General features: G+C 65.5%; 2 protein-coding genes across 2 annotated transcripts; both read right to left on the reverse strand.

Moving 5' to 3' along the window:
• Positions 1 to 696: 696 nt before the first annotated feature.
• Positions 697 to 4796, reverse strand: LOC148590212 (histone-lysine N-methyltransferase EHMT2-like; the record flags this gene model as incomplete). Its single annotated transcript, XM_088539308.1, has 6 exons — positions 4713 to 4796; positions 4518 to 4652; positions 3960 to 4032; positions 3780 to 3865; positions 2899 to 3066; positions 697 to 834 (listed from the first exon to the last, which is right to left on the reverse strand). Coding segments are annotated over exons 1-6 (684 nt in total), but the record flags the coding sequence as incomplete, so codon positions are not given.
• A 5659-nt stretch (positions 4797 to 10455) lies between these two features.
• ZBTB12 (zinc finger and BTB domain containing 12) lies at positions 10456 to 12810 on the reverse strand. Its single transcript, XM_088539309.1, has 3 exons — positions 12414 to 12810; positions 11679 to 11707; positions 10456 to 11115 (listed from the first exon to the last, which is right to left on the reverse strand). Exons 1-3 carry the CDS (start codon positions 12802 to 12804, stop codon positions 10456 to 10458), a joined length of 1080 nt encoding a protein of 359 aa, XP_088395435.1. The 5' UTR covers positions 12805 to 12810.
• Between the last annotated feature and the right edge of the window lie 2326 nt (positions 12811 to 15136).

A 15136-nucleotide genomic window follows, 5' to 3' on the forward strand; every position in this document is an offset into this window, starting at 1 on the left:
CCCCAAAACACCCCTGAACACCCCCAGAGACCCCCAAAACACCCTAAAACACCCAAAGAAACCCAAACAGCCCTAAATACCCCCCAAAGCCCCCAAAGCACCCTAAAAGACCCCAAAACACCCCCAAGCACCCACAAAACAGCCCAAAGACACCCAAAACACCATAAAACACCCCCAGGGACCTCCAAAACACCCCCAGCAGCCCCCCGAAATGGCCCAAAACCTCCCGGGGACCCCGAAACTGCCCCAAATCCCCGTGGGCGCCCTTGAAACCGCCCCAACCCTCCCTGGGAACCCCCGAAACCGCCCAGAGCCCCTTGGGAGCCCCTGAAACCGCCCCAAAGCCCTGCGGGAACCCTCGAAACCGCCCCGAATCCTCCCAAACTGCCCCGAATCCTCCCAAACCGCCCCAAATCCTCCCAAACTGCCCCCAAGCGTCCCCCAAATGCCCCAAACGAACCCGAACTGCCCCAAATCCTCCCAAACCGCCCCCAAGTGTCCCCCAAATGCCCCCAAAATGCCCCAAACGCCCCCGAAATGCCCCGAATCCTCCCAAACTGCCCCCAAGCGTCCCCCAAATGCCCCCAAATGCCCCAAATGCCCCCAAAACACCCCAAACGCCCCCGAAATGCCCAAAATGCCCCAAAATGTCCCAGATGCCCCCAAAACGCCCCGGATTCGCCCCGAACGCCCCACCCGCTCGGCCACGCTCCCCGCCTCCTCCTCCTCGTCGTCGTCGTCCTCGTCCTCGTCGTCCTCGTCCTCCTCCTCCTCCTCGTCCTCCTCTTCCTCCTCCTCCTCCTCCTCGCTCAGGGCCTCCCCGGGACCCTCCGACTGTTGGGGGGGCCCAGGCGTCCGGGTGAGACCCCCCCCCGGCCCCGCCCTTCCCGGTGACACTCGGGGACACCCCAGGCCTCCTGGTGACACCCACGGGCTCCCGCTGGCCCTCCCGGTGTCCCCAATGTCCCCAGGGTCTCTAATGGCTCCTGGTGGCCCCAAATTCTTCCTGTGTCCCCAATGTCCCCAGTCCCTTCCAGTGTCCCCAATGTCCCCAGTCCACCACGGTGTCCCCAATGTCCCCCGTGTCCCCAATCCCCACGATGTCCCTAATGTCCCCATTCCCTGTCAATGTCCCCAGCGTCCCTCATGTCCCCAGTCCCCCACAGTGTCCCCAATGTCCCCATCCTCTGTGTCCCCAGTCCCCCGGAGTGTCCCCAATTTCCCCAGTCCCTCGCGGTGTCCCCAACATCCCCCATGTCCCCAGGCCACCCTCAAGTGTCCCCAGGCCTCCGCAGTGTCCCCAATGTCCCCAGTGTCCCATGGGGTCCCCAATGTTCCCATTCCCCCTCAATGTCCCCAGCGTCCCCAATGTCCCCATTTTCTGTGTTCCCAATGTCCCCCATGTCCCCGTCCCCACGGTGTCCCCAATGTCCCCATTCCCCCCAAGTGTCCCCAATGTCCCCCATGTCCCCGCAGTGTCCCCAATGTCCCCATTCTCTCTCTGTGTCCCCAATGTCCCCAATATCCCCATTCCCCCCGAGTGTCCCCGATGTCCCCCATGTCCCCACGGTGTCCCCAATGTCCCCATTCCCGAATGTCCTCAATGTCCCCCGTGTCCCCAATGTCCCCAGTCCCTGCACTGTCCCCAACGTCCCCATTCTCTCCCAATGTCCCCAACGTCCCCCATGTCCCCGTCCCCACGGTGTCCCCAATGTCCCCATTCTCTCTCTGTGTCCCCAATATCCCCATCCCCGTGGTGTCCTCAATCTCCCCATTCTCTCTTTGTGTCCCCAATGTCCCCCATCCCCACGGTATCCTCAATCTCCCTGTTCTCTCTCTGTGTCCCCCGTGTCCCCAATATCCCCATTCCCCCCATTGTCCCCGGTGTCCCCCATGTCCCCGCGGTGTCCCCAATGTCCCCATTCTCTCTCTGTGTCCCTGATGTCCCCAATGTCCCCATTCCCCCCAAGTGTCCCCGATGTCCCCCGTCCCCGCGGTGTCCTCAATGTCCCCATTCTCTCTCTGTGTCCCCAATGTCCCCAATATCCCCATTCCCCCCGAGTGTCCCTGATGTCCCCCATGTCCCCGCAGTGTCCCCAATGTCCCCATTCTCTCTCTGTGTCCCCAATGTCCCCAATATCCCCATTCCCCCCGAGTGTCCCCGATGTCCCCAATGTCCCCACGGTGTCCTCAATGTCCCCATTCCCTGTGTCCCCTGTGTCCCCAATGTCCCCATTCCCCCCATTGTCCCCGATGTCCCCCATGTCCCCGCAGTGTCCCCAATGTCCCCAATATCCCCATTCCCCCCGAGTGTCCCCGATGTCCCCAATGTCCCCACGGTGTCCTCAATGTCCCCATTCCCTGTGTCCCCAATGTCCCCAATGTCCCCATTTCCCCCATTGTCCCCGGTGTCCCCCGTCCCCGCGGTGTCCCCGATGTCCCCATTCCCCCCATTTTCCCCCATGTCCCCACGGTGTCCTCAATCTCCCCATTCTCTCTCTGTGTCCCCCGTGTCCCCGATGTCCCCATTCCCCGCAATGTCCCCATTGTCCCCGCGGTGTCCCCAATGTCCCCATTGTCCCCGCGGTGTCCCCAATGTCCCCGTTCTCTCTCTGTGTCCCCCGTGTCCCCGATGTCCCCATTCCCCCCCATGTCCCCAATGTCCCCACGGTGTCCTCAATCTCCCCGTTCTCTGTGTCCCCAATGTCCCCATTGTCCCCATTCCCCCCATTGTCCCCAGTGTCCCCCGTCCCCGCGGTGTCCTCAATCTTCCCGTTCTCTCTCTGTGTCCCGTGCCCCCGGTGTCCCCATTCCCCCCAATGTCCCCATGTCCCCGCGGTGTCCCCGCTGTCCCCATTCCCCCCAGTGTCCCCATCGTCCCCGCCGTCCCCCCGGTACCTCCTTGCTGTCCGAGTCCCCGTGCCCGTCCACGGAGAAGCCGTCGTAGAACAGGGAGAACCCGGCGCCGCCTTCGCTGTCCCAGTCGTCCCCGGCCCGGACGCCTGGGCCCCCCCGGCCCCGGGCCCCGCCCCCGCCGGGCGCCGCCATCTCCTCCGTCACCGTGATCTGCAACGAGGGGCCCCGGCGTCCGGGAAGGGGCCGGGGGTCCGGGAAGGGCCCCGGAGTCCGGGAAGGGGGTCCGGGAAAGGGCCCCGGAGTCCGGGAAAGGGGCCGGGGGTCCGGAAAGGGCCCAGGCGTCCGGGAAGGGGGGTCCGGGAAAGGGCCCCGGTGTCCAGGGAAGGGCCCAGGTGTCCGGGAAAGGGGACCCGGCATCTGGGAAGGGCCCAGGGGTCTGGGAAGGGGGACCCGGGGTCTGGGAAAGGGTGTCCGGGAACAGCCCCGGAATTCGGGAAGGGCCCAGGTGTCTGGGAAGGGGCCCCGGCGTCCGGGAAGGGCCCCGTGCTGGGAAAAGCCCCGGTGTCCCGGGTGTCCCCGTGTCTGGGATGTCCCCCGTGTCCCACATGCCCCCGATATCCGGGATGTCCCCGGTACCCGGAAGGGCCCCGGCGTCCGGGATGTCCCCGTGTCCCCAATGTCCCCGTGCCCGGGATGTCCCCATGCCCCAGATGTCCCCGTGTCCGGGATGGGTCCTGATATCCAGGATGTCCCCATGTCCCGGATGTCCCCGTGTCCCGAATGTCCCCGTGTCGGGAAGGGCCCCGGTGTCCCGGATGTCCCCATGTCCCCGATGTCCCCGTGTCCCGGATGTCCCCCTGTCCGGGATGGGTCCTGATATCCAGGATGTCCCCATGTCCCCGGTGTCCCCGTGTCCCCCCTACCTCGGTGCTGGCGCGGGGGCTGGCTCTCTGCAGCCGCTTGTGCAGCCCCTCGGGGCCGTAGTCCAAGCGGGGCCGCTTGGGGGGGTCTGGGGGGGCGGGGGGGGGGGGGTCAGGACCCCCCAAACCCCCCGTGACCCCCCCAAACCCCCCCATGACCCCCCGTATCCCCCCCGCACCCACCGGGCTCCTCGATGCTCCGCAGCTCGTCCGACACCCGGAAATGGAGCATCTCGGACACCCGCTTCTCCGGGACCTGCGGGAGGGGGGGGGCGCGTGGGGAGCACCCCAAAAAGGGCCCCGGCGTCCGGGACACCCCCCAAAAAGGGCCCCGGCGTCCGGGAAACCCCCCAAAAAGGGCCCCGGTGTCCGGGAGCCCCCAAGGGGCCCCGGCGTCCAGGACCCCCCCAAAGGGACATCCAGGACCCCCCCCCAAAAGGACCCCAGGATCTGGGACCCTCCCCCCAAAAAGGGCATCTGGACCCGCCCCCCCCCCCCCCCCCAGAAGGGGCCCCGGTGTCCGGGACCCCCCCCTAAATGGGCATCTGTAGCTCCACCCCCCAAAAAGAACCCCAATATTTGAGAAAAATGCCCCAAAAGGGGCATCTGGACCCGTAAATCCCCCCCCCAAAAAGGGAAACCCCCCCCCAGGGGACCCCAGTGTCCGGGACCCCCCCCCGGAAAGGGGCGCCCGGCCCCGCCCACCTGCCCGGCCCCGCCCACCCGTCTGGCCCCGCCCACCTGCCCGGGCCGGGCCATGGTCTTCCGGGCCCGATGGACCTTGGGGCGGGCGGGGGGCGTGGTCTCCGGGGGCGGGGCCTCGCCGGGGGGCGGGGCCTGCGGCGCCGCTGGGGGCGGGGCGGCCGCCGGCGGGGGCTGCGGAGGCGGCGGCGCGGGGGGCGTGGCCGGCGGCGCGGGGGGCGGAGCCGACGGCGCGGGGGGCGTGGCCGGCGGCAGTCCCAGCAGGCGCAGCGCGAGCGCCTGCCCGGGCGGGGCCTTCCCGGCCCCCGTCAGCGACATCTTGGCGCGGCTGGGCGGGGCCTGCGCGGGGGCGGGGCCTGGCGCCGGCCCCGCCCCCCGGCCCGGCGAGCCCGGCAGCGTCTTGGCGGCGTGGCCTGAAACGGCGCGAAATGAGCCCAAAAACGGCGCGGAATGAGCCCCAAAACGGCGCGGAATGAGCCCCAAAAACGGCGAGAAACGAGCCCCAAAACGGCGCGGAATGAGCCCAAAACGGCGCGGAATGAGCCCAAAAACGGCGAGAAACGAGCCCCAAAACGGCGAGAAACGAGCCCCAAAACGGCGAGAAACGGGCTCCAAAAATGACGAGGAATGAGCCCAAAAACGGCGCGGAATGAGCCCAAAAACGGGGCGGAATGAGCCCAAAAACGGGGTGGAATGAGCCCAAAAACGGCGCGGAACGAGCCCAAAAACGGCGCGGAACGAGCCCAAAAACGGCGCGGAACGAGCCCAAAAACTCCGCGAAATGAGCCCCAAAACGGGGGATTGACACCCGAAAACTGAGCGTTGGGACTCGAAAACGTGGAGCCGGGACCCAAAAACGGGAGATTGGGACCCAAAAATGGGGGAATAGGACCTGAAACGGGACTGTGACCCAAATACGAGGGATTAGGACCCAAAACAGGGGGATTAGTACCCAAAATAGGGGTGATTGGGCCCCAAAAACCAGCGAGTGTGGCCCAAAAGGAGCCCCCAAAGCCCCAAATCACCCATTTCTGACCCCAAATGAGCCCCGGCACCCACAGATCTCACATTTGTGACCCCAAACCCCCCTTTTGTCCCCCAAAACGGCTGCTCTTGACCCAAAACGAGCCCGAAGTGACCCCAAGTCACCCCCTTGTGACCCCAGAGCAGCCCCTGGACCCCAAATCACAGCGTTTCCGCCCCAAACTCAGTCCTGTTGGACCATGAATTGCCCCAAATGGCCCCAAATCACCCACTTGGGACCCCAAATTGCCCCTTGTGGCCCAAATCCCCCTCTCTTGTCCCCAAACCCCCCCTTGTCCCCAAATTCGCCCCTTGTCCCCAAATCCCCCCTCTTTGTCCCCAAATTGCCCCTTGTGGCCCAAATCCCCCTCCCTTATTCCCAAATCCCCCCTCTTTGTCCCCAAATCCCCTCCCTTGTCCCCAAATCCCCCCCTTTGTCCCCAAATTCGCCCCTTGTCCCCAAATCCCCCCTCTTTTTCCCCAAATTCGCCCCTTGTCCCCAAATCCCCCCTCTTTGTCCCCAAATTCGCTCCTTGTCCCCAAATCCCCTCTCTTCCTCCCCAAATCCCCCCTCTTTGTCCCCAAATCCCCCCTTGGTCCCCAAATCCCCCCTTGGTCCCCAAATCCCCTCCTTTGTCCCCAAACCCCCCCTTTTGTCCCCAAATCCCCCCTTTGGCCCCACCCCCTCCAAACGCGCCCCGAGTGCCCCGAAACCCCCCAAACTCTCCCCAAAACCCGCGCCCCCCCCCCTCACCTGGGAGCCCCTTGGGGCTGGCGCCGCTCGGGGGGGCGGGGCCCGGCGGCCCCTCCCGCTCGGGGGAGGCGCCGGACGCCGGGGCCCCCCCGGGCTCCTCGGCGGGGGGGGCGGCGCCCTCGGGGGGGGGGGCGGCCCCCCCCCACTCTCCGGGGCCCCCCCCGGGATCCGCCGCGAGGCCTCCGGGTCCCGCCGCCTCCTGCGGGGGGGGGACGGGGTCAGGGGGGGCCCCCAAAAACGTCCCCCCCCCCCCCCGGAAAACCGGGGCTCCCCCCCCCGCACCTCGGCGCCTCCCGCCGCCGCCTCCTCCATGGCCGCCGCTGGCGCCGGCCGCGCGCGTGCGCCGTGACGTCACGCGCAAGGGGGGGCGGAGCCGCGCGCCTACGGGAGCACCGCCCCTCCGGGACACGCCCCCTCCCTCGGCCCCGCCGCGAGCCCCGCCCATCCCTTGGCCACGCCCCCTCCCTTGGCCCCCGTCGCGAGCTCCGCCCCTCCCTTGGGCACGCCCCCTCCCTCGGCCCCGTCGCGAGCCCCGCCCCCGGGACACGCCCCCTCCCTTGGCCCCGTCGCGAGCCCCGCCCCCGGGACACGCCCCCTCCCTTGGCCACGCCCCCTCCCCGCGGCGCGCGCGTTCCCGCTCCCTCCCCCCTCCCCAGGCTCCCGAGTCGCCGTTTTCACCGTTTTCTCCTCTTTTATTACAAAAAAAAACCGGCTCCGAAGGCGGCAGCGGGGGCTGCCCTCCCCCCTCCTGCCGGGGCCCAGGCGTCCGGGCCCCCCCTCCCCCCCCCCTTAAACCTCTATCCGCTCCCCTCGCTGCCCCCTCCCCCAATGGGCCCAGGCGTCCGGGTGCCCCGCCTCCATTCTAACCACTAGCCCCTCCCCCCCCGCCCCCTCCCCCCAAAGGGCCCAGGCGTCCGGGTGCCCCCCCTCCCCCCTTCCATTTCCTCTAAGCTACGGAGCCCCCCCCTCCCCCACTACAACCTACGGAGGGGCCCAGGCGTCCGGCCTCCCCTCCCCCCCTCTACGAGCTACAGAAAACAGCGGGTCCCGGGGGACCCAAAATCGCCCGGTTTAGGGTCAAAACGAAGCATCTGAGAAGGGGCCCAGGCGGCCGGGTTCCAAAATCTGCAGTTTTGGGGTAAAAACGGAAAATCCTAGAAGGGACCCAGGCGTCCGGGTACCAAAATCTGTGTTTTTGAGTGGAAAATGACGGTTCTGGAAAGGGCCCGGGGGCCCCTTGGGTTTCAAGTGGAAACTTGGCATCGTAGGAGGGGCCCAGGCGTCCGGGACCCAAAATCTCCCGGTTTAGGGTTAAAATGGCCATTTCTGAAGGGGCCCAGGCGTCCGGGACCCAAGGCGGCAGTTTTGGGGTAGAATCGCGCCGTTCCGAAGGATTCCAGGCATCCGTGCGCCAAAACCCGCAGTTTCGGGGTAGAAATGTGACGCTTCTGAGGGGTCTCGGTGTCCAGGCGCCAAATCTGTGGGTTTTTGGAGAAATGGGCCATTTCTGAGGAGAAATGCGCCGTTTTCCTCGGATCTTGAGTCAAAACTTGACATCCAAGAAGAGATCCAGGCGTCCGGGTGCCAAATCTGCGGGTTTGGGCAGAAAGGTGCCATTTTGAGTGAAAACGTGACGGTTCTGAACAGGCCCCGGCATCCAGGACCCAAAATCTGCGGTTTTGGGGTAGAAATGTGCTGAGTCTGAAGGGATCCAGGCATCCGGGTCCTGAAATCTGCCATTTCTGAGGAGAAATGTGCCGTTTTTGAGGAGAAATGTGCCCTTTCTGAGGAAAAATGTGCAGTTTCTGAGAAGAAGTGCTTGATTTGTGAGGACAAAATCAGTGTTTCTGGAAATAAATCTGACATTTTTGAGCAATAATGTGTTGTTTCTGAAGAGAAGTACGTAGTTTCTGAGAGAAATATGAAGATTATAGCAAAAAAAACGCATCATTTCTGAAGAGGAAAGTGATGTTCTTGAGAGAAATACGGCATTTCTGAAAAGAAAAATGACGTTTCTGAGACAAAAATTGTCATTTTTGAGGAAAAAAAGGATGTTTCTGAGAGAAACCCGCCATTTTTGAGGAGAAATGTGACGTTTCTGAGGTGAAAAGTCACTTTTCTGAGGAGAAATGTGACTTTTCTAAAAGGCCCCGCTGCTTGAGTGCCAAAATCCGTGGGTTTTGAGGAGAAATTTGCCGTTTCTGAGTGGAAACGCTCAGTTTTTGTGTAGAAACGCGCCGTTTCCAAAGGAGTCCAGGTGTCCGGGTGCTGAAATCTGCAGTTTTTGAGCAAAAACATGTTATTTCTGAGAAGAAACGTGCCATTTCTGAGGTGAAAATCCATGTTTCTGAGAAGAGAAACCATCTGAGAAGGTATGTGCTCTAAGAAAAAAAAACTATGTTTCTGAGAAAAATGTGTCATTTCTGAGAGAAATGTGCTGCTTCTGAGGAGAAACATGACGCTTCTGAAGGGGCCCAGCTGTCCGGGTGCCAAAATCCGTGGGTTTTGAGGAGAAATTTGCCGTTTCTGAGTGGAAACGCTCCATTTTTGTGTAGAAACGCGCCGTTTCCAAAGGAGTCCAGGTGTCCGGGGTGCCGAAATCTGCAGTTTTCGAGCAGAAATGTGCCATTTCTGAGGAGAAAAGTAATGTTTCTGAGAAAAATGTGATGTTTCTCAGAGAAATGTGCTGTTTCTGAGGAAAAATGTGACATTTCTGAAGGGGTCCAGGCGTCCGGGTGCAGAAATCTGTGAGTTTTGAGGAGCAATTTGCTGTTTCTGGGAGGAAACGCGCCGTTTCCAAGCAGAAACGTGCAACTCTTGGGTAGAAACACACCGTTTTGAGCGGAAACGCATCGTTTCCGAGCAGAAACGCGCTGTTTTCGAGCAGAAACGCCATTCCGGGTAGCAGTGCGCCGTTTTGAGCCAAAAGGCGCCGTTTCTGCACCGTTTTGAGCAGCAATGCGCCATTTCCGCGCAGCCGGGCGCCGTTTCGAGCAGAAACACGCAGCTTTTGAGCAGAAAGGCGCCGTTTGCACGCCGTTTTGAGCAGAAACGCACCGTTTTGAGCAGAAACACGCCATTTCTGCACAGAAACGGGCCGTTTCAAGCAGAAACACGCCGTTTTTGAGCAGAAACGTGCCGTTTTGAGCAGAAATGCGCCATTTCGAGCACAAACCCGCCGTTTTTGAGCAGAAACCTGCTGTTTTGAGCATAAACGCACCGTTCTTGAGCAGAAAGGCGCCATTTTGAGCAGAAACGCACCATTTCCACACAGAAATGTGCCATTTCCGCACAGAAAAGCACCGTTTCCATGCCATTTTGAGCAGAAACATGCTGTTTCCACACGGAAACGTGCCATTTCTGCGCAGAAAGGCGCCGTTTCCACACCGTTTTGAGCAGAAAGGCGCCGTTTTGAGCAGAAAGGCACCATTTCTGCACAGAAAGGCGCTGTTTCTGTGCCATTTCGAGCAGAAACACACCATTTCCTTGCAGAAACGTGCTGTTTCGAGCAGAAAGATGCCATTTCTGCGCAGAAAAGCGCTGTTTCCACGCTGTTTTGAGCAGAAAGGCGCCGTTTCCGCACCGTTTCGAGCAGAAAGGCACCGTTTCCGCACTGTTTTGAGCAGAAAGGCGCTGTTTCGACGCAGAAAGGTGCCGTTTCTGCACCATTTCGAGCAGAAACGTGCCATTTCCACGCAGAAAGGCGCCGTTTCCACGCCGTTTTGAGCAGAAACGCGCCGTTTTGAGCAGAAAGGTGCCGTTTCTGCACCATTTCCGCACTGTTTTGAGCAGAAAGGCGCCGTTTTGAGCAGAAAGGCGCTGTTTTGAGCAGAAATGTGCCGTTTCCGCGCTGTTTCGAGCAGAAAGGCGCCGTTTTGAGCAGAAAGGCGCCGTTTCCACGCCGTTTCGAGCAGAAAGGCGCCGTTTTGAGCAGAAAGGCGCCGTTTTGAGCAGAAAGGCGCCGTTTCCACACCGTTTCTGTGCAGAAAGGCGCCGTTTCCACACCGTTTCGAGCAGAAAGGCGCCGTTTGCGCACCATTTTGAGCAGAAAGGCGCCGTTTCCACACCGTTTCTGTGCAGAAAGGCGCCGTTTCCGCGCCGTTTCGAGCAGAAAGGCGCCGTTTTGAGCAGAAACGCGCCATTTCCGCACCGTTTCCGCGCAGCCCGGCGCCGCTCCCGCACGCAGCGGCCCCCCGTCGCTCAGGCCGTCCCCGCGCTGCCCGCGGCCGCGGCGGCTGCCAGCACGTTCTGCGCCGTGGTCTTGCCGTGCTGCTCCTTGAGGTGGCGCCGGATGGCCGGCTTGTGCGCGAAGCGGCCGGCGCAGTAGGAGCAGCGGTACGGCCGCGCGCCGCTGTGCAGGTTCAGGTGGTCGTGCAGCGTGGACTTCTGCGTGAAGGCCTTGCCGCACACGCCGCACGCGTGCGACTTGACGCCGCGGTGCACGTTCATGTGCCGGTTCAGGTTGCTGCTGTGGTTGAAGAGCTTCCCGCAGCGCGGGCACATGAAGCTCAGGTGCTGCGCGCGCATGTGCAGGACCAGGCGCTCCACGCCGCCGAACACGTCGCCGCATTTGCCGCAGCGCGACAGCGCCGGCGCCGCCGACGCGTCGGAACCGCCGAAAATCAGCAACCCGTCGCCATCGGCGTCTTCGTTGAGGCTGTAGCAGGCCTGGAGGACCCCCGCGGGCGCCTCCGCCTGTGCGCGGCCGCCTGTCGCGGCGCCGGCGCGGTGACGCTTGGGCCACGCGCGGGGGCGGCGGCGGCGCCGCGCGGCGCCCGCCGGAGGCTCCTCCACCTTCACGATGCAGATGTCGGACACGGCGTCGTCGTCGTCGTCGTCGTCGTCGTCGTCGTCCGGCACCTCCAGCTTCAGCGCGGGGCCCGCGGGGACGTCCATGGCGCCCAAGGGGACGTCCATGGGGGCCAAGGGGGCGTCCAGCTGCCCGTCCAGGGGCACCTCCATGGCGGCCAATGGACCATCCACGTTGACCAGTTGACCATCCACATTGACCAGTTGACCGTCCACGTTGACCAGTTGACCGTCCACGTTGACCAGTTGACCGTCTACGTTGACCACTTGACCATCCACGTTGACCAACTGGCCGTCCACGTTGACCAACTGGCCGTCCATGGTGCCCAACTGGTCCATGCTGGCCAACGGGTTGTCCATACCGGTCAACGGGCCGTCCACGTTGACCAACGGACCCTCCATGGCGGCCAACGACCCCTCCATGGCGGCCAACGACCCGTCCACGGCGGCCAACGACCCGTCCATGGCGCCCAAGGGCCCGTCCATGGTGGCCAAGGGGCCGTCCATGGCGCCCAAGGGCCCGTCCACGGCGCCCATGGGGACGAAGGGACCGTCCCCGGCGGCCGCGTTGCCCTTGACGCTCCCCAGGGCGCCCTTGGTGGCCACGAGGCCGCCCTTGGTGGCCACGGCGGCCCCGCGGGTGCTGAGGGCGCCGCCCTTGGCGGCCACCAGGGCGCCCTTGGTGGCCAGCGCCGCCCCCTTCCCGCCGCCCCGCCCCTTCCCGCCCCATCCCGCCGCCTTCCCGGCGTTTTTGGGGCCGAACCCGGCGTTTTTGGGGCCGAATCCGGCGTTTTTGGCCGCCGCGGCCCGGCCGGGGCCCGCCCGCCCGCCGGGGGGTGGCTCCCGCTTCCCGCCGCCCGCCGCCATCTTGCCGGGGGAGCCCGCGGCCGCCGCCATGTTGTGCGTGGCCGCCGCCATGTTGTGTGTGGCGATGGAATCCCGCCCCGCCGCCATGCTGTGCGCGGCAGCCGCCATGTTGTGCGTCGCCATGGAGTCCCGCCCCGCCGCCATGTTGTGTGTGGCCGCCGCCATGTTGTGTGTGGCCACGGATTCCCGCCCCGCCGCCATGTTGTGTGTGGCCACGGACTCCCGCGCCGCCGCCATGTTGTGCGTGGCAGCCGCCATGTTGTGTGTGGATTCCCGCGCCGCCGCCATGTTGTGCGCGGCCGCCGCCGCGTTCCGCGCGGCCTCCCGCGCGGCCGCCATGTTGCGCGTCGCCATGGCGCCCGCCGCCATGTTGCGCGTCGCCATGGCGCCCGCCGCCATCTCCTCCCGCGAGGCCTCCCCGTCGCCGCCGTCCCCTTCGGCGCCGTCCCCGATGTCCCCAGCGTCCCCGATGTCCCCCGCACGCGGCTCGATGAGGTGCGCCAGCGCGCCGCGGCACTTCTCCACCACGTGCTCCATCTGCAGGTAGCTGGCGGCCGTGAGGTAGTTGACGAGGTCGCGCAGGGCGAAGCGCAGCGCGCCCGTGTAGCACGAGAGCAGCAGGTCGGCCACGACGCGCGCGCTGTGCGCCAGCGCCAGCGGCAGCTCGGCCGCCGGGTGCAGCAGGAACTGGTCGCGCAGGAAGGGCGAGCAGGCGGCCAGCAGCACGCGGTGCCCGCGGAAGCGCAGCCCCCGCGCCACGATGGTGACGTCGCAGAAGCGCTCCTCCGCGCGCAGCCGCCCCATGGCGCCCAGCGCCGCCGCCGCGTGGCCCGGCAGCTGGAAGCGCAGCACGGCCGCCGCGCACGGGGACATGGCGGGGACGGGGAACAGGGGGGGACGGGGACAGCGGGGACAGTTGGGACAAGGAGGGGACACTAAGGGACCAGGAGGGGATAGGGGGGACCTGGAGGGGATAGGGGGGACCTGGAGGTGACAGGGAAGGGGACACTAAGGGACCAGGAGGGGATGAGAGGGACCAGGAAGGGACAGCAGGGACAGGGACGGGGGGACAGGGACAGGGAAGGGGACACTAAGGGATCAGGAGGGGATAGGGGGGACCAGGAGGGGACAGCAGGGACAGGGACAATGGGGACAGGGACAAGGAGGGGACACTAGGGGATCAGGAGGGGATAGGGGGGACCTGGAGGGGACAGGGAAGGGGACACTAGGGGATCAGGAGGAGACAGCGGGGACAGGGACAGGGAGGGGGCACTAAGGGACCAGGAGGGGATGGGGGGGACCTAGAGGGGACAGCAGGGACAGGGACAATGGGGAAGGGACAGCAGGGACAGAGGGGGACACTAGGGGATCAGGAGGGGACAGGAGGCACCTGGAGGGGACAGCAAGGACAGGGACAGCAGGGACAGGGACAGGGAAGGGGACACTAGGGGATCAGGAGGGGACGGGAGGGACCTGGAGGGGATAGGGGGGACCTGGAGGGGACAGGGAAGGGGGCACTAAGGGACCAGGAGGGGATAGGGGGGACCAGGAGGGGACAGGAGGACAGGGACAATGGGGAAGGGACAGCGGGGACAGGGAGGAGACACTAAGGGACCAGGAGGGGATAGGGGGGACCTGGAGGGGACAGGAGGGACAGGGACGATGGGGACACTAGGGGATCAGGAGGGGATAGGGGGGACCTGGAGGGGACAGCAGGGACAGGGGGGACAGGGAAGGAGACACTAGAGGATCAGAAAGGGACAACAGGGACAGTGGGGACAGGGACAAGGAGGGAACACTAGGGGATCAGGAGGGGATGGGGGGGACCTGGAGGGGACAGCAGAGACAGGGACAATTGGGACAGGGAAGGGGACACTAAGGGATCAGGAGGGGATGAGAGGGACCTGGAGGGGACAGCAGGGACAGGGAGGGGGCACTAGGGGACCAGGAGGGGACAGCAGGGACAGGGACAGGAAAGGGGACCTAGGAGAGGAGAGGGGGACAAGGAGGGGACAACGAGGACAAGGGGGAGGGACTGGGAGGAGCTGGGGAAAGGGGGAGGAGCCTGCGGGGACGGGGAGGGGCCTGCGGGGACGGGGAGGGGCCTGCGGGGTTGCTGGGGAGACGGGGCGGGGCCAAGGGGAGACGGGGCGGGGCCGACGGGGTAGCGGGAGCAGCGGGGGGGGCTCCGGCCGCACGGGGGGGGCGGGGTCAGCGGCTCCTGTGGGGGGGGAACCGGAAGCCGCGTCACCAGCGGGGCCCCCTTGGCCCCGCCCACACCCCCTTGGCCCCGCCCACACCCGCCCCCCCCCTTGGTCCCGTTCGGGCCCTCCCCCCCCACGATGGTCCCGTCCGGACCGGCCCCCCCCGCCCGCCCTCCCCCCCCCCCCGCGCACGTTGGTCCCGTCCGGACCGGGCGCCCCTCATTGGTCCGGACCGAACCCCCCCTCCCCCCCCATCCCGCCCCCCCCGCGCCATTGGCCCGCCCCGGTTCCGCCGCGCGCCCCCATTGGTCCCGTCCGGACCGAACCCGGGCCGGGCCCGCCCCGCCCTCACCCGGTCCGCGGTTCCGTCCGGTTCCGTCCGGTTCCGTCCGGTTCCGTCCGGCTCCGCCGCCGCCGCCGCCGGGATTAAAGGGCCGGGCGCGTCCGGGGGCCCTTAAAGGGGCCGCGCAGGGGGGGGGTCCGGCCCCGGGCGGAAGTGGGGCCGGGGAGGGGGCGCGCGCGGGGCATTGTGGGATATACGGAGGCGCGCGGGGGGGGGGGAGCGACGTCATCGCGCGGCGCCGCGCGGGGGGCGGGGCCGGCCGAGGCGCCGCCCTGCTCTTAAAGGGGCCCGGGCGTCCGGGGTCCCCCCGGGTCCCCTCTGGGCGCCCCAATGTGGCTCTAAGGGCGTCTATAGGGCTCCCCATGGGGGTCTGGGTGCCCCAAGGGGGTCCTGAGCGCCCCAAAGTGGGTCCTGGGTGCCCCAAAGGGGCTTCCAGGTGCCCTAAAGGGGGTCCTGGGCGCCCCAATGTGGCTCTAAGGGCGTCTATGGGGCTCTCCGAGGGGGTCCGGGTGCCCCAAGGGGGTTCTAGGTGCCCCTATATCCCCTCCAGGTGCCCCAAAGGGGGTTCTGGGTGCCCCCATGGGGCTCTAGGAGCCTCATGGGGCTCCCCAAGGGGGTTTTGGGTGCCCCAAGGGGATTCCAGGTGCCCCCATGTCCC

This window comes from Tinamus guttatus, unplaced genomic scaffold (assembly GCF_059628265.1).
Source record: "Tinamus guttatus ecotype Peru unplaced genomic scaffold, ASM5962826v1 Tinamus_guttatus_pri_ptg001589l, whole genome shotgun sequence".
In the NCBI taxonomy this organism is placed as follows: domain Eukaryota; kingdom Metazoa; phylum Chordata; class Aves; order Tinamiformes; family Tinamidae; genus Tinamus; species Tinamus guttatus.